Raw genomic sequence first — 19,243 nt, 5'->3', positions numbered from 1 at the left:
ATTGTGAGTCATCCATGTCTTTATGTCTTGGAGACATGCCATAAGGGCATCTGGAGGGAAAACAGAAGTGGATTTAGTGGATAGATATAGCTGTGTGTCATCGGCATAGCAATGAAACCTAATACCATGGTGCCGGAAGATATTACCTATTGGGAAGATATAAATAAGAAAAAGAAGCGGCCCCAAAACAGAACCCTGCGGAACTCCTTGAGTAACGACTGCGTTCTCAGATTTAAAGCCCTTAATTTGAACAAATTGCTTCCTATCAGTAATGTAGGAAGAAAACCACTGAAGGACAAGGCCACAGACACCAAAACTAGCTAGGCGTTTCAAACGTATCTGGTGAGATATGGTGTCAAATGCAGAGCTGAGGTCAAGAAGCACAAGAATTAGTAAAAGTCTCATGTCAGCTGCCCGGAGAAGATCATTTGTGATTTTGACCAGGGCAGTTTCTGTGCTGTGTTTAGGGCGAAACCCAGATTGAAACTGTTCAAAAAGGTTATTTTTTGAAAGGTGGGACTGGAGTTGGGAGGCAACTATCTTTTCAAGAATTTTGGATATAAATGGAACATTTGAAATAGGCCGATAATTGTTAAGGATATTTGGGTCTAAACCAGGTTTTTTCAGAATTGGAGTAATTGCGGCTGTTTTTAGTGAGAGGGGGACCGTGCCTGTAGTAAGAAAAGAGTTAACTATAGTAGATATCATGGGGGAAATATGTGACAGACAAGACTTAACAAAGCTTGTAGGTATTGGATCTAATTGACATGTGGAAGAATTAGATTTTGTTACAAGCTCTGAGATATTATTTTCAGCTGGTAAACTGAAATCTGAGAATAGGGTGGTTTGTAGGGGAACATGGGTGATAGTGGAGAGGATGTCATTTTCTGCAGAAATAGAGGAGGCAAGTTGCTGGTGGATTTTTTCAATTTTTGAGTTGAAGAAATCCAAAAAAGTACAGCAGTATTTAACAGAGATTTTATGGTGAGCGGCTCTTTCTGGTGGTGTAATTAGCCTTTTCATTGTAGAAAAAAGAGCTCTAGTATTATTCCCTCCAGTATTGATAATGTTAGAATAATATACAGTTTTGGCAGCAGAGAGAGCATTTTTGTATTTCAACATGTGATCTGAGTACATTTCCTTGTGTACAACAAGACCCGTCTTTTTAGCTAGGCGCTCCAACTGTCGGTCCATGGCTTTGAGCTGACGGAGTTCAGGTGTAAACCAGGGAGCAGTGTGGATAAATGAGACAGTCCATGTTTTTAAGGGAGCTAGTGTATCAAAGGCAGAAGACAGAGTAGCATTGTAAAGGTCTACTAATTCTGATGGTGTGGTAGCGGAAGGAGAAACAGACTGGGATTGCAATAATTCTATAAGGGTCTCTGGGTTTACATGCTTGACATTATGAAATGACATTACACGTGGAACCTTTGATTTACTGAGAGGTAAGCTAACAGCAATTGTGATCATTCTGTGATCTGAGATAGGTAATTCAGTAGGAATAAGATTTGTGATACCAGAGCAACAAATTAAGTCTAAAATATGATCCTTGTCATGAGTTGGAAACTTAACATATTGAATTAAATTAAAACAGTCAAGGATTTCATTAAAATCATTTGTCAGTGCATCAGTTGGCACGTCAACGTGTATGTTAAACTCACCCATGAGGATGACATTACCAGACATTGCACACAAAGTTGTTAAAACAGTAAAAAGTTCAGCAATAAAAACACTTGATAGTTTAGGAGGTCTATATAAAACAGCAATTATAATAGGAGAAGGTCCACAGAGTTTGCCAGCTAACAGTTCAAAGGATGGATATGCTGGAAGAGGTATCAGTGACAGTTTTAAGTGTTTACGGTATATTATTGCAAGACCGCCTCCCCTCCCCGAAGAACGGGATTTGGAGATGCAGACAAACTCTGGAGGGTGTGCTTGATTTAGATGGAAATAATCACCGGCTTGCTGCCAGGTCTCCGTAAGACATAAACAGTCCATCTTAGTATCAATGATAACATCACCAATCAGCAGAGCTTTGTTAGAGATAGATCGGGTATTAAATAATCCAAATTTAAAAGCGTCTATGGACGTATATTCCGGTGATTTTTCCAAAGGAATCAACATGTTGTGATTAGCACGTCGCTCAGAAGTACGTGGACATGTGCGTCCTTCAGATGAAATTGAAGGAACAGACCCGCTGCTACTCCTGCTGAGGCAAAAACGATGACGAGGGCCTCGGTGAACGTACTATGGTCGTCAGAGAATGCCACGGTGCAGCAAGAGATCAGCAGGAATTTCATAGTTTGTTCGAAGTCGATACAATTCATCTGGTAAATATTTTAGCTTTGAGGATGTGACTGCATTAGATAGCAAAGTAGACATAATAATCCATGACAACCAATTGAGGTTTATCATTGTAAATTTCCAGAAGTCACCCAAGCAAATTCCAGGTTGGAAGCAAAGCAACGTACCCCTTGTGTACCTACTCAGCCCAATTAAAATAACATGTTAGCCAGTAGACTGTCACCACTGGGATTTCCACAAGTACTCAGCAATTGACAAGGGGCAGTTTCAACCAACTATTCATCAAAGCTAGTTACTTGAGCAGAGAAACAGTGAGAAAGTTTACACTTACCCACACAGGCTGCAACCAGCAAAGAACAGTTCTACGAGGGCTCGTGTTGAGGCCGAAGGAGGCAAGGGACAAAAATGCGTGTTATCAGTTTTTAATCCAATGCAAAGGCGAAGGAAAATCTGATGCAAAAGGCAAAAAGCGAGCAAGAAACAACTAGGAAAAGGTACACAAAGGGAACACCGGCAAGCAGTGGCAGACAGAAACGCTTGTACTGTACTGTACTGTAAATACATAGTGTTTGACCAACAAGATGGCATAGTAGTAGGTGTTAATATGCCTATTTTTACTGATAGGCACACTATCAGTAATAAATATTAAATAATGCTATAAAATACTAAATAATGCTATTTTTGACCAATAATAAATTAGTGTGTTAAGTAAGTTTGTTTTATTAATAGGCCGTAAGTAAAAGAATTCTTAAATTTCTCGGAAACAAAATCCTTTCCTATATTCAAAGTAAAAAGAATATTTAAAATTGCATTGTATACATTTTACATTTACAGGCAGGCAAAGGGACATGGAGATGACAGATTTTTCAAGACAAAGTGCTAACATTTTCATCTTTCTCTAATTCCCGTACCTACTTATCCAATTTAGGGTGAAGGTAGGCTGAAGCCTACTGCAGGATTTTTGAATGTATAGCAGGAACCAGACTTGGACATAATGTAAGTTGATCATAGGGTCTCAGGCAAATAACTGCTTACACTCATATCGCAGTTTAAAGCTGGCTAATAAATGTATGAGATACAATCTGATGTATTTTCTCCTTAATCATAGGGTAAGGTACAGGTACAAATGATCTAAACAGCTATAAAATTCCCAGCAGCAAAAAAACTGAAGGAAGTACCAATTATGGGAGTCTACGTAGTAACATAAAAATGAGAGAAGACCAGTCAGTTTAATGTATTTTATTGGAAAATGTGTTCATGTGTTTTTTGTGACAAAAATGACTAAATACATTTTTCCAGGAAGTGTATTAAGTATGAAACGTGCCTACTCACTCATAATGCTGTGACTGTATACTCAGAAGAAGATCGTTCTAGAAAATAAAGACCTAATGGAAATCAGTTTTGCTTCTTCTAGCAGTGGAATGCAGTAATTTCCAGCTTAGTTGATCTTTTTCCACAGTTTTGTTAAACATGTACAGTACCTACTATCTTAAGAAATAGTTGTAAATAAAAATTCTTGACAAACTTGCCAAAACTTCAAAACTTTTAAGTTCTTAGTCTATGTACCATATAATTTCTTTTTAAGGAAGGGGAGTCTGTTCAACTTACAGTAGTTCGCTCACAAGGAAATCTGCTGAAGCAACTTCTCCGGTACGAAGTCTTCCCATCCAATGACAATGAGTTCTTTGGAGGTCAAGGAGTATTGGAATTTAAGCCTGGTGAAAAAGAGAGGGATATGGCACTACTGGCTAGGTCTGATAACATTCCAGAGGTTGGTTTTTTTGCATCTTAAAAATTAATGCTTTATGAAGTGTTATCACTATAAAACTTTAGGTTGAATAATTGTTCAGATAATCTTGGGGTTCCATGCCTCTTGAACCAATATGTTAGATGTGTCTCCCTTTTAGACAATTATTAAAGTTTTTGACTATGATAAAAATGATGACAAATTTGTTAAAATAGAGCTCATTTGTCATATAATATACTATATATAGTGTACATGTAACTTCTGATATCATAAATTATAATAAATAACCAATAAAAAACAACTTGTTAAGCACAAATACTGTTAGCTAAAATGACATTGTTGAATAACCAATGACAAGAAGTGGATGAGCATTGGACTGCTACTATCTTCACTATTATAATCTTTATTTAAGGTGTATAAATCAAGAGCTTATTTAAGACATTACCGAAACCAAATACAAATATATATATTTTTACTGTATATTTTTACAGTAGATTTAGAATGTATTCAGACCCCTATGCTTTCTGCTCACTTTATTGTATCCTACTAATCTACCCTCAATAACCCATAATCAGGTCAGGCTGGGGAGCATGCACTGGTACAGCACATTGCCACACCCACCACACAATGAAACAGCTCCTGGTTTGCAAACCCCAAGGCAGACGCACGGTCCATAATGACAAAATGAAAACATGTTTTCAGAAAGGTGGGAAAATTTATTAAAAGTCAAAAAGTGGAATCTCTCATTCATATGAGCAATCAGACCCTTAATTCTGCCCCTTTAGCAGCAATTACAGCTTTGAGTCTTCTTGGGTAATTTGGGCAGTCCCATTGTTCCTGAAAGATTCTTCTTAAGCCCTGTCAGATTGGAAGGTAAGTGTCTGTAAACTGCCATCTTCAAGTCGCTCCATGGATGTTTTATAGGATTTAAGTGCTTTGGTTGGACCTCTCAAGGACCATAAGAGACTGTATGCTTTGGGTCACTGTCATGTGGAAAGGTGAACCTTTGCCTAGGTCTGAGGTCATGGCTACTCTGGAGCAGATTTTCTTCATGGACCTCTCAGTATTTGTCTCCATTTATCCTTCTCTCACTTTTAACCTGTTCTTCATAGCAAGATGCTGCTACCAATATGCTTCACCATAGGGATGGTATTAGGCAGATGATAAACAGACATAATGCTTGGAGATCCTCCCAGAGATTTCATTTTTTGTCTGATCAGACCAGAGAATCATTTTCCTCATGCTCTCAGAGTCGTTTAATTCCGTTTGGCAAATTCCATGCAGGCTGACATACAGTATGCCTTTTACTTAAGAGTGGCTTCTGTCTAGTCTCTCTACCATAAACACCTAATTAATAAACACATTGTTCCATTTCAGCCTAGGACTTCTGAATCTCTGTTAGAGTTACCAATGGGTTCTGGGTTGCCTCCCCAACCAAAGCCTTTCTTGCCCCGGTACTCAGTTTGGTCAGGTGACCAACTGAAGGATTAGCCTTGGTGGTTCTAAACTTATTCCATTTTACATTTATTCAGGCCATTGTGCTCCTGGGAACACTCAGAGCTTTAGAAATGGTTTTATAATCTTACCATGATCTATGTTTCACCACAAATTTATCATGGTGGTCTACAGAAGATTCCTTGAAGTTCATGACTTCATCTTTGTCCTGACATGCAGTGTGAATTGTGGAAACTTATATACACAGGTGTTTGCCTCTCCAAATGATGTCCAATCAATTCAGTTTGCCACAGGTGTACTCCAGTCACATTCTAGACACATCTCATGGATAATTAAAGCAATCAGCATGTGCCTATCCGCAATTTGCTTTGTAATTATGGGTTATGGAGTGTAGATTGATGGGCAAAAACACCAAATGTATCCATTTAAAATTAAGTCTCCAACACAATAAAGTGTGTTGTGGCAGACGGCTGGGGTCCATGCCTGGCTGGGACGTCCCTTCACTATATATTCAGGGGGAGCAGCCCTGGATGGTGCAATACCCCCTGGGTTGGAGTGGTGACTCCAGGGAGTTCTGCAGCTGGGACTCCTAAGCCCATATGGGCAATGTATTAGCCACACCCGGAAGTGCAGCAGGAACTCGGCAATCAACCACCTGGAGCACTTCTGGGTGGACTATAAAAGGGCCCCACAACCACCACTCAATGGCCAGAGTCGGGTGGAGGAGTGGTGGTGCCAAAGAAGAGTGTGTTTTTGGTGCTTTATTTGTACTGGGGACTGTGTTGTGCCTGTGGAGATTACGGGGAAGACGTGCCCCACGGGTGAAGAAAAATAAAAGTGCCTCTGGTGTGAGTCTGTGTCAGGTCAGGTGCCTATATAGCGCCTTTTATAGTATCTGAATACTTATATATATTCATTATCTTCATTGATTTATTTATTATTATTGCTGTTGGCTGGTGTACCAAAATACTTCATTAGTGTATAGAGGAAAAACTGCTATCTAAGAAGATAAGACCAAGATGGAAGAAAATAATGTACTTTAGTTAAGAAGACACTGATGTGAATAAAAGAAATAAACAATAGCTTTTTCTTGTTTAAAGCATTAACCTTAAAAAAATATTATTAAATATATTTTCTATTGCTTTTAGCTTGATGAACAATATTCAGTTGTGCTCAGTAGTCACAGTATACCTCCAAGCAAACTTGGGACTGCCACACAAGTTAATATCACCATTCGAAAAAATGATGATCCTCATGGTGTTATCCAGTTCTTTACAACAGGGCTGACAGTAACTGTAAATGAAAGCAAAGGAAATGACATTTATTCAGGTACGTAGCGGAATAAAAACTGTAAACAAACCATGTGCTGCAGGAAAATGTGTTTTTATTTACTTTTAATGAGAATATTAGTAAAGTACTATCTTTTTTATACCATTTTCTCTAGCCATAAGCCTAGAAAATAAGACTAAGCTAAAGTAACTGAACTTTACTTTTTTGTAAAAAAAAAAAAAAAAAAGACATCACAGAAAAGCAACTTAAAATCAACTGTTTATGTGTGCCTTTTGAGTCATAATCAATATGCTCTATACCAAGAGTTCCCAAAGTGGTTGATATTGACCACCTGGGGTCGATTTGAACTTTCTAGGAGTCGATAGTTTCAATGAAAAAATTTGGGGGTCAACGACAGCAAAAATAGACCCCCTTACTACTGCTATTTTTTTGTTACTTCAAAATATCTATGATTCCAATAGGTACCTAATTAAGAAGTAAAATCATTTTAAAAAAACACATTACATACCAAATATGCGAACGAAAAGGTAAAATGTGTCATTAAAAGAGTCACACGTAAGAATGCATGAAAATACATGTAGCACAAACATGTCTGTTCATTGTCTTATCGAACATATCAAAGCAAGTGCGGATATGAAAAACCATTGCATGTAATTAGGGGGTTGACGGTTTTAAAAGTTTTTGGTAAAGGGGTCTGAGGCTGAAAAAAGTTTGGGAACTCTTGCTCTATACCCTCATTTACATTTATTTGTTTAGCAGACACTTTTTTCCAAAGCGACTTACAAAAGAGGTCAACATAATCGAATAACATCTGTCTGGGGACTGTTTGGGAATAAATGTTGCAAGACAAGGATGTAAAGTTGATTTCAATAAATGAAGAGTTCAAAACAAAATATAAACTATTCCCAGGTTTACAAAACATAATGTCTATCACTTAGACAGAAATTTACCAAACAAGACAGTATTCAAACGCTTCTTGAACACATTGCGGGAGTCAGAGTTTCGAATGGTTGTGAGTAGCTTGTTCCACTAGATAGGAGCTACATATGTAAAGGGCCTGCACTGAAATTTGATACTAAACAGAGGTGGCATCATCTGATGCCGTTCATCAGCAGATCTGAGTAGTCAAGAAGGAGCATAGGACCTCACAAGTGTTTCCATATGCAAAGGATCCACTGACTACAATGTAGGCAAACATCATGAGTTTGAATTTAATAACTGGAAGCCAGTGTAGTGATATGAAGAGAGGAATGTCAATCTGAGTTATCAGAAAGTTGCTGTAGTCCAGCCATGACATGACCAAAGCCTAGACCAGGAGTTGTGCTGCATATTCTGACAGATATGGTCTGATCTTGCAGATATTGTACAGAGTGAAAATGCAAGACTGAGAGACTGCAACTACATGGTCCTTTAAGAACCGCTGGTCACCAATCACCACTCCATGGTTGCATACTGACTTGGCAGGTGTTAATGATAATGAACCAAGCTGAACACAGATGGGGTGCTGAAAAGATGGACAAGTTGGTTCTTTCTTTGCCAGGTTGATATAGAGATGGTTTTCCTTCATCCAGATTCCAATATCAGTGAAACATACAGAGATTTTAGTTGATATCATGTGGACCTCTTGGGGAATTACAGGAATAGATGTGTTTCATTTGCATAGCACTGACTGGATGATAGGGCCAAGTGAACGGGTATATAGGGAGAAGAGGAAAGCACCCATTACCGATCCTTGGGGCACTCCTGTGCTGTCCTGGTTCAGCCTTGAAATATCTCCATGCCAGGACACACGTAGGACTCAAACCACCTGGGGAGCTGTCGTCTCAGTGATGCCAAGGTCAAAGATTGTGACAAGGAGGAGATGGTGGTTGACTGTGTCAGAGGCAGAGGAGAGATCTAGCAGGATGAGCACAGGTGACATGTTGGTAGCTCCAGCAAGCTGTAACATATTGACAATGGTGAGCAGATCTGTATCTGTAGAGCGAGCCTTCTTGAATCCTGACTTATTAGGATCAAGAGGTCTATTCTCTAGAAGAAAGGAGTAGACTTGGTTAGAGACAACATGTACCAGAGCTTTGGACAGAAAGAAAATGAGCAACACAGGTCTGTCGTTACCTACTTGAGATGGGTCAAGAGTGGACTTCTTGAAAAGAGGACTTAGTAAGGCCAGTTTTAACAATGTGGGAAAAGTTCCTGTGCTGACTGAGGTGTTGATGAAATGTGTAATTACAGAATTGAGTGATGGAGAGATAACCTGGTGGAGATATAAGGGGATGGGGTGAAGTGGACAGATGGTGGAGCGACTAGACTAGTTTGCAAACATCAGTTGTGGAGTGAGGAGAGAAAGAAATTGTTGTGGGGTGTTCAGTAGGGAGCAGGCTGACTGATGGGGGTGATATGAATTGATTGCTGATGACAGTCTGAAAAAAGGTTTTGAAGTCATCAGTAGTCAAGAAGGTTGAGATTGGAGGCGGTGGAGGGTTGAGGAGAGAGGTGAAAGCAGAGGACAATTGGAGGCGTTAGAGGGTTAAGGAGAGGTGAAAGCTGAGGACGAGCCACAAGTATCAGAAAGAAACTTACCTTAGCACTAATAGTAGAAGAAGAGGAAAAAGACAGAAGAGATTGATACTTATCTAGGTCAGCCCGGGCCCTTGGCTTCCTCCATGTCCTATGCTCTGTCTGTAGACTGCATAGAACTTCAGAAAGCCAAGGAAAAGAGGGTCCTTCACACACAGGCCTAGTGGAGAGAGGATAAACAACATCAAGGCAAAAGAACAAAGTTGAGCACAGGGGGTCAGTGGCAGCATTGGTATCAAAGAGAAGTGGTCAGAAGGAGAGAGCAGAGGAGACTAGTGAAGAGAAATGGGTGGGAAGAGTAGCAGTAGAAAAAGAGGGAAGGACTAGAGAGAACTGATTGAAAAAGTGATCAGATACTGTATATGTAATGGAATAGCAGTTATGTTTGTGGATGTGTAGTTCCTCCAGCTTTGTAAGTTGGATGGGTGTGGAATTGTGTCAAGTTGATAGTGGAAAGAAGAGAAAGAAAGTCTGTAGATGAAGGACTATCCAGGTGGATGTTCAGTCCCTGAGGACAAGAATTGGACTGCCCTCATCTGGAAGAGGGGAGAGCAGCACATCGAGGAAGTTCTTTTATGAACCTGGAGGGTGGAACAGAACAACAATGTTAATATGAATAGAGTAGGAGACAGTGATTGAGTGGTAGTCAAAAGTATTGTAATTGCATCAAATATTAAAAATATTGTGCATATGATCTTGCTGGCACTGGCTTGGACCCTGAATTTCTTTGGTATTGGAAATTATTGTGCTTCCATTGTTTTGATTGCTGCTTGAACTCTGGATTATAATGATATATCCAAGTGTTCGACTTGTGAAATGCTTCTTAAATGTATCCCAGTGAAAATGAGTAGTATGAAGCATTGAATGCTGTGATGCTTGATTTAAGGAGTCAACATTCTACACAGAGATCTTGCTGTGGTTTAATTGTTCTTGAAGAATGGATTCAACTGACCCATAACTCATCCTTATAGTGTCTGCTACCTTACCATTACTCAATCATGTTCTTCTGTTGTTAATGTCAAAGGCAGGCCAGACCTTGGGGATATTGATGAGATGCCCTACCCATGACACAATACTGTAGCCCATCTCTTATCTCTGGTGTATGAAGGACTGGTACTTGTTGATTAGGCAATAATTAATCTTATCTCTAAAGGCATTTGATTCTCTAGCATTAAAAATTTATTGATAGCACAATACTTGATTTTGTTTTTTTGTTTTTTTTTTTTGTTATTTATGTTGACTTAGTTCTTAAGAAAAAAACATACTAAACCACAAATGATAATTTTACAACTACTGCAGCACATGCCAGTTTTATAGGATAGGCACATAAGTATGTTCAGCCCCAGTGTTGGTTTCAGGATGGTGCTATTGAATGGTGTTATGCAAATAAAAAAAATCTTTATTCTTTTACACAAGTTTTACAGGGTTAGTAAATACTGCATGTATGTCCTGTACCCCTGTTTCGATCAGATATTACATACATTTGTCTGTGCTAACTTACTACTGCTTGCTGTACATTATTGATGTTGCCTCTGGGATCATTCCTTATCATATATATTCATGTATGATTTAATTAAAATTATAGCAAGGGTGTTATACACTATGTATTCACCATAAAATATGTGGTTTGGCCACTCTTATATGTTTTCTGCAACTCTGTAGTGTCCAACGTGTTTTGGTATGTGTTAATGTGCTGAGGAAATGGTATTTGTGCAGATGATGCCAACAGCCTAAACAATCTGAATAAAAAGGCTGCTTCAGTCTTGAGTCAGGCTGGACTCACTGGAGGAAGTGGCAGAACAAAGGTTGCTCATCATCAGGCTGCTTACTGTTCTGGACAGTGACTCTCACCCCTTGTATGACATTTTGGCTAAACGAAGGAGTATCTCACAGAGTATTGTTTTCTGTCTGCTGAATGGTACTAAGGTGGTCCAGCGTACATCTTAATAGGCAATGATACTATGTGCAATATACTGTGCTAATTACTGACATCCTGTACAGTGAAATTGTAGCTGATCGGTTTGTGCCATTCTAATCACTCTACACTTATTGAATGCCTACACTTTGTTAAAATACTTACAGATCATTCTTGTTGTATGTCTATTTGTACATTATTAGTATAGTTGAGATTCTTATAATTCTTATTATATGTATATGTGTGCCTTTTTTGTCTGCTGCTATAACCCTGCAATTTTTTTTTTCGGGATCAATAAAGTTTCCAACTTATCTGTCTATCTATGACACAATTACAAATATGGAGCCACTGTCACATAGATTAGAAATTTATTTATGCTTTTTTCACAGTTCAGTTTGTGGGATTGTGTGTTGTTGTTTAGAGAAAATGAGTTGTTCATGTTTAGTCAATCTGCATAGTCTGCGCTCCAAGTTCAGTTGTTTGTAGCTTTGTAATGTATGTAATATTTGTAAGCAATGGTTACTCCTAAGTAAGTTAGTATTATCTGATGATGGCACATATCAGCATTGTGACGTGTTATCAGAATGTGGATCACTGGGGAAGGAAGAAAGAAAAAACAAAAAAAGATAAAGCAAACAAGTATTTAAAGGCAGCTAAAGGCATGAGCGTTGTCAGGAAACATTCAAGGTCTGGTACACGAGAATTCAGAAAAACAAAGCAAAGTACACAAAAGGCTTTCATGATGGCATGGAATATGCACACAGACACATACACACAGAATTATTCATTAAAGAAAGAAGGGCTTGCCTTGTTAAAATATGCACGCCCCTCCAATCACGTGTGAGCCAGAGAATTAACAAATGTGTGCTACAAGTTGGCATGATGAAAGGTAGGGAGATAGAGGAGATCATGCATTTCATTTTATTTTTTTCTCTTTAGTTGTGGATCTTTTAAAATTAGCATTTAATATAAAAAACTACCAAAAAATGGAGACCAATTAGTTCAATAGTCCTATATGGATGAGGAAAGCTAAAATATGGAAGTATTTCATCCAGACAATTTCTGAGTACATTTAGGATGTCGGCTACGGTTATGGATTAAAATATTATTTATTTAACAGACATCATTTATCCAAGGCAATATGCAGAGAAAATTAAATACATACAAGAATGAAGATGTAAGTATCAACAGCAACAGAGAACCAGATAAAAAGCGAGTACAAAAGATTTAGAGCAACTACATAATTATACCTGAAGCCAACATACATCAACAATCAGTGTCCTAAACTCTTTTTTGTGCAACAACAGCTACCTTTTAGAGGAGAAACTAAGCAGTTCTAAAATATTTAGTGAAAGATATGCTTTTATAAGAAACCTAGACACAACGAAATTGGGTTCCATTCAAATTTAAATAAAGAAAGTTCATTCAACAACTTTGGAGCAAAAACCGAAGCAGTGTCTAGAGGGACGGTCAGTAGACAGTCAAAGGCAGATCAGCAACTTCTTGAGAGGCCATAAGGAGAACTGGTGGTATTGAGGACCAGAACCATTAAGAGAAATATAGTTTTTGAGCTGGATCCTTGCAGCAAAAGCAAGCCAATGGAGACCAATAGAGAGGAGTAGGAGGACTTAAGCAAGGAACAGAGAACACCTGTTGAGCAGCTACATTCTGGAAGAGCTGGAGAGGTCTGATAGCAGTTAAGGGAAGTCCCACCAGGAGAGAGGTTACAGTAGTCCAGTCAAAAGAGAACTGGTGCCCAAACAAGGAGCTGTGTGAACATTAGAACACTAGACGAGAACAGGCCATTCAGCACAACAAAGCTCGCCAGTCCTATCCACTTATTTCTTCCAAAAAACATCAAGTCGTGTTTTGAAAGTCCCCAACGTCTTACTGTCTACCACACTATTTGGCAGCTTATTCCAAGTGTCTAACGTTCTTTGTGTAAAGAAAAACCTCCTAATGTTTGTGCAAAATTTACCCTTAACAAGTTTCCAACTGTATCCCTGTGTTCTTGATGAACTCATTTTAAAATAATAGTCTCGATCCACTGTATTAATTCCCTTCATACTTTAAACACTTCAATCATGTCACCTCTTAATCTTATTTTGCTTAAACTGTATAGACTCAGCTCTTTTAATCTTTCCACATAATTATACTCCTGTAGCCCTGGAATCAGCCTAGTCGCTCTTCTCTGGACCTTTTCTAGTGCTGCTATGTCCTTTTTGTAGCCTGAAGACCAAAACTGCACACAGTACTCAAGATGAGGCCTCACCAGTGCATTATAAAGGTTGAGAATAACCTCCTTGGACTTGTACTCCACACATCGTGCTATATAACCTAACATTCTGTTAGCCTTCTTAATGGCTTCTGAACACTGTCGGGAAGTCGATAGCTTAGAGTCCACTATGACTCCTAAATCCTTTTCATAAGGTGTAATCTCAATTTTCCGACCGCCCATTGTGTATTCAAACCTAACATTTTTACTTCCTATTTGTAATACTTTACATGTACTGACATTAAATTACATCTGCAACAAATCTGCCCAAGCCTGTATGCTATCCAAGTCCTTCTGTAATGATATAACAGATTCCAAATTATCTGCTAATCCACCTATCTTGGTATCATCTGCAAACTTAACCAACTTGTTACTTATATTCTTATCTAAATCATTTATATATATTAAAAATAGCAGCGTCCCTAGCTCTGACCCCTGTGGAACACCACTCTTAACATCGGCCAGTTCTGATGAGGTCCCTCACACCATCACCCTCTGCTTCCTGTGTCTGAGACAATTCTGCACCCATCTAAAAACATTACTCTGAACTCCCACTTCTTTTAATTTGATGCCCAACCTCTCATGTGGCACCTTATCAAATGCTTTCTGAAAGTCCAGATAAATAATATTTGCTCCACTTTGATCGTATCCTTTTGTTGTCTCCTCATAGAATTCCAGCATGTTAGTAAAACACAACCTCCCTCTTCTGAACCCATGCTGACTGTTCAGAATAACTCCTGTCCTTGCCAGGTGTTCCTCAATCTTATCCTTAATAATTCCTTCCATTAATTTTCCTGTGATGCATGTTAAGCTTACTGGTCTATAGTTGCTTGGATCTGCCCTGTCACCCTTTTTATATAATGGGATGATATTTGCTGTTGTCCAGTCTTTCGGAATCTCTCCAGTGCACAGTGACTTCCTAAAAATATGTGTCATGGGTTTATATATGTACTCACTAGCCTCCTTAAGAACATGAGGATAAATATTATCTGGTCCTGGTGATTTGTTTGATTTCATCTTATTTAATCTGAGCAGCACTTCTCCCTCTACAATTTCCAAATCCCTCAGTACCTCCTTAGTAGTTGCGTTTACCTCTGGGAGGTTATCCACTTGCTCATTTGTAAACACTTCAGAAAAATGTAAGTTTAGGGCATCCGCTATTTCACTGTCTGTATCTTTTAATTCCCCTTTACTATTTCTGATGCACTTGACCTCCTCCTTGACTGTTCTTTCACTACTAAAATACTGAAAGAATCTCTTAGGGTCTTCTTTCGCCTTATCTGCTATATTCCTCTCCAACTGTCTTTTAGCCACCCTGATATCCTTCTTAATGGTTGCCCTCATGTTCTCATATGCTCTGCGATGCCTTATAAAGCAGTTTTTTCCTTTGCAACTTCTTTTTTAAATCTTTATTAATCCACCGTGGAGTTTTTTTTAGTTTCCTATTAATTCCAAATTTAGGTATGTGTGGCATAATTAGTGAGGAAGGGTCAAATCCTCTGAATATAGTGAAGAAAGAGATGACAAGGCTGTGGTTTTTGGGGTTCAGTCATTCATTGATCTGCTTTTAACAAGGCTGCTACAGGGGTTAATGCTGCTTTCTCACATCATTGATTAGTTATGTTTTCACATAACCACAGAGACATACAGTAGCTTCAATTTCCATCCTGGTTACTGCCTTTGTGGATTTTATACATTCTCCTTGTCTTTGTGGGCTTTATCCTTGTATTTTAGTTTCTTCCCACATGCCATAGAGGTGTTTTTTTTGGGATAACTGACTATTTTATATTGGCTCGGTGTAACAAGGTGTGAGTGCATACTGTACCAGGCTGGTGGATTGGCTTCCTGCAACCCTAAACCATATTAGGTGGTTAAGAAAATAGACTGACAGATAAATTGGGCCCAGGTAGGTCCAATAATATTTTTAGTTCTGTACATTTGATTTCACACTTATTATATGTTAGCAAAAGCTAAGAAAGTGATATCCATTATGCTAGCCATTTAATTTGTGAAAAATGTTAAATTAAAAAAAAAAAGAAAAAAGATCAATTGAAGCATGAATGTTAATGTTGTGTTCTGAAAATCTTTTTAGATAGATAGATAGATAGATAGATAGATAGATAGATAGATAGATAGATAGATAGATAGATAGATAGATAGATAGATAGATAGATAGATAGATAGATAGATAGATAGATATTTTATTAATCCCAATGGGAAATTCACATACTCCAGCAGCACCCTACTGATACAAAAACAATATTAAATTAAAGATTGATAATAATGTAGTTAAAAAACAGACAATATCTTTGTATAATGTTAATGTGGCAGGACTCCGAGTTGTATTGGAAGTCCGATGTATATAGGCTGAACAGGACCGGAGAAAGTACATTCCCTTGTGGCGCTCCTGTGTTGCTGACCACAATGTCAGACGTGCAGTTCCCAAGACGCACATACTGAGGTCTGTCTTTAAGATAGTCCACGATCCATGCCACTAGGTATGAATCTACTCCCATCTCTGTCAGCTTGTCCCTAAGGAGCAGAGGTTGGATTGTGTTGAAGGCGCTAGAGAAGTCTAGAAACATAATTCTTACAGCACCACTGCCTCTGTCCAAGTGGGAGATGGATCGATGTAGCATATAGATGAGGCAGCCTCCGCTCCCACCTTCTCCTGATATGCAAACTGCAAAGGGTCGAGGGCGTGTTGAACCTGTGGTCTCAGGTGGTGAAGCAGCAGCCTCTCCATGGTTTTCATCACATGTGATGTCAGAGCAACAGGCCGGAAGTCATTCAGCTCACTAGGACGTGATACCTTTGGGACTGGGGTGATGCAAGATGTTTTCCAAAGCCTCGGACTCTCCCCTGTTCCAGGCTCAGGTTGAAGATGCGCTGTAGAGGACCCCCCAGCTCTGATGCACAGACCTTCAGCAGTCGTGGCGATACTCCATCTGGACCCGCTGCTTTTCTGGCACGAAGTCTCCTCAGCTCTCTGCTCACTTGCGCTGTTGTAATTATGGGTGGGGATGTCTCTCCTATGCTGGTATCAGCAGAAGGATTTGTGGAGGGTGCAGTACTCCGAGGTGAGAGTGAGAGTGGGTTAGAGTGGTCAAACCTGTTAAAGAAGTTGTTCATTTGGTTTGCTCTCTTCACGTCTCTCTCGATGGTGGTACCCCATTTTGAGCTGCAGCCAGTGATGATCTTCATCCCATCCCACAGTTCCTTCATGCTGTTATTCTGCAACTTCTGCTCCAGCTTTCTCCTGTACTGCTCCTTCACCGTCCTGAGCTGGACTCGAAGTTCCTTCTGCATGCGCTTGAGCTCATGCTGATCACCACCTTTGAAAGCCCTTTTCTTCTGGTTCAAAGGGCCCTTGATGTCACTTGTAATCCATGGCTTGTTGTTAGCATAGCAGCGTACAGTTCTTACTGGAAGTACAATGTCCATACAGAAGTTGATGTAGTCAGTAGTGCAGGCAACAACTTCCTCAATGTTCTCACTATGTGATCCCTGCAGGATATCCCAGTCAATAGTTCCAAAACATTCTCTCAGAGTATTCTCAGCCTCCGGGGTCCACTTCCTGAATGATCGTGTGGTTGCAGGTAGGACCCTCACTTTTGGTTTGTAGTGAGACTGAAGCAGAACCAGGTTATGATCTGCTTTCCCAAGCGCAAGCAGCGGGGTGGCGCTGTATGCGTCTTTAACGTTTGCATACAGTAAATCAATAGTCTTATTTCCCCGGGTGTTACAGTCTACATACTGGGAGAAGGCAGGTAATGTTTTGACCAGCGTCACATGGTTAAAGTCTCCAGCGATTAGCACAAGCGCCTCAGGGTGTTGTGTTTGTAACTTAGCAACAGCAGAATGGATGATGTCACTTGCTGTCTCCACGTCCGCCCGAGGAGGGATATACACGATAACAACAATGACGTGTCCAAACTCTCTGGGCAAGTAATAGAAACGCAAACTTATGGCCAACAGTTTGATGTCCCTGCAGCAAGTGGAGACTTTGACGTTAACATGTCCAGAGTTACACCACAGTGTATTAACATAGAGAGCAAGTCCTCCTCCTTTGTGTTTCCCACAGGTACTTGCATCTCTGTCCGCTCTAACTGTGCTAAACCCGGGTAGCTCCACGTTTTTATAAAAGCAAAGTGGTTTACCTTCAAGAGAAAGCCAGTTATTATTATGGCAAGTTTGTCCAAACATGGAAAACTTTATATTGAGAATCACTTAGATTTAGATTGAACTCAGAAAAATATCTGGCACTGTTAGTCTATTTGCAGACTGCATTATACAACGTAAATGGAAATAAGTATTATGTTCAAAGAGACCAGTTTGTAAATTAACAGTGAACTGATGCTAACTTATTCATAATATATCTGTCAGTGACCTTCTTATTTTATGGTTAACAGCTGTATATATGGTGAGAAGAGACAGTGGGACATTTGGAGAAGTTTCAGTGTCCTGGTATTTAAGCCCATCACTAAGTCAAGATGTCCACCCTGTCCTCGGAACACTTTACTTTGCACAGCATGAGAATTTAAAAAATATCACTCTTATTTCTCTTCCCGATGAGGTAATGTTACTTTATTTTTTTTCACTAAATATTTTTTTTTCCAATAAATCTTTATCAGCTTTAGTTACATTAATTTATACTTATGTTGCCTAAGCATGAGTGTGAGTGCATCATGCAATTGACTCCTAGGGTTAACACCAATGAATAAAGAAAGTTCAGAAAATGCACAGGTATTTTGATTAGGTTTAAATAAGTGACTATATTTTAATTCATTTTTAAATTACAAATGCAGAACAGCAGAATGAAAGGAGAATGTATTTTATCAGATACATTTTAAATGTTTTTTTTTCAGCTGCCTGAAGATTTGGAAACATTTAGTGTAAATCTGTATAATGCAACTGGAGGTGCCAGACTTGGGAATGTTTCAACTGCAACTTTACAGATTACCAAAAATGACTATCCAATTTACTTTGTTGGTAAGCTATGGGATGGGGTCTACATATGAGTTCCATATGCATAGACTAAAGAATGTTCAAAGGGAGAACACAAATAATTAGATGAATCAGAAGACACAGAAAAGCCAAACTACCCAACAGAACTTGGTTATAACAGTTCTCTAGTTGCCACTTATCTCTGTGAGGAAATTCTTCTGGCCTTCCAAACATCTTTTTTACTTCCATGCCTGAACCTACTAATTCTGTGGCACCTTTTACTCAAATGTGATAAGTCTGTGATTATCAGCTGGGCTGCCCATTGCCCAAAGATCTTAGTGCCTTAAGCACCTCAATATTGGCACGTTCCCATTTTTCTCCTTTTCTCTCACCAGTCTCTAGAAGCATGCTCTCTGCCTGTAGATATCGTACCAGCTCAGCTCTTGACTTCAATTGCAGTAAGAAAGTGGCAGGTTACAGCTTTTAAATCTCAATAAGAGGTTAATTACGGAAGACTGTCTTCTGGGTCATCCTGGTAGAGAGTTTCCTCTGGCAGCCATACATGTCCCTAGATTCCTGAGACCTATGTACTAATATTGAAGGATGCAACAGCATTGTTAGCATCCATGTTGTTGTCTTCTCCTTGCAGTGAACAGCAGATGCCCAAAAGTTCACAGCTGGAATCTCCAGCTGACACTTGTCTCTTGGAGGCACTTCTTTGGGTCTTCTTCAA

At 39.2% G+C, this 19,243-nt stretch overlaps 1 protein-coding gene across 1 annotated transcript in view; it reads left to right on the top strand.

The window, feature by feature from the left end:
- Nucleotides 1-19,243, top strand: part of adgrv1 (adhesion G protein-coupled receptor V1) — a 697,787-nt gene that overhangs the window by 135,505 nt on the left and 543,039 nt on the right. The window contains exons 13-16 of the mRNA XM_051930189.1: nt 3,890-4,075; nt 6,655-6,835; nt 17,976-18,139; nt 18,432-18,555. Coding sequence (XP_051786149.1) covers nt 3,890-4,075; nt 6,655-6,835; nt 17,976-18,139; nt 18,432-18,555 — 655 coding nt within the window. The remainder of the gene's footprint in view (nt 1-3,889; nt 4,076-6,654; nt 6,836-17,975; nt 18,140-18,431; nt 18,556-19,243) is intronic.

This window comes from Erpetoichthys calabaricus, chromosome 7 (assembly GCF_900747795.2).
Source record: "Erpetoichthys calabaricus chromosome 7, fErpCal1.3, whole genome shotgun sequence".
In the NCBI taxonomy this organism is placed as follows: domain Eukaryota; kingdom Metazoa; phylum Chordata; class Cladistia; order Polypteriformes; family Polypteridae; genus Erpetoichthys; species Erpetoichthys calabaricus.
Note: the sequence above shows the minus strand (reverse complement) of the source record. Positions and strands in the feature narration are given on the sequence as shown.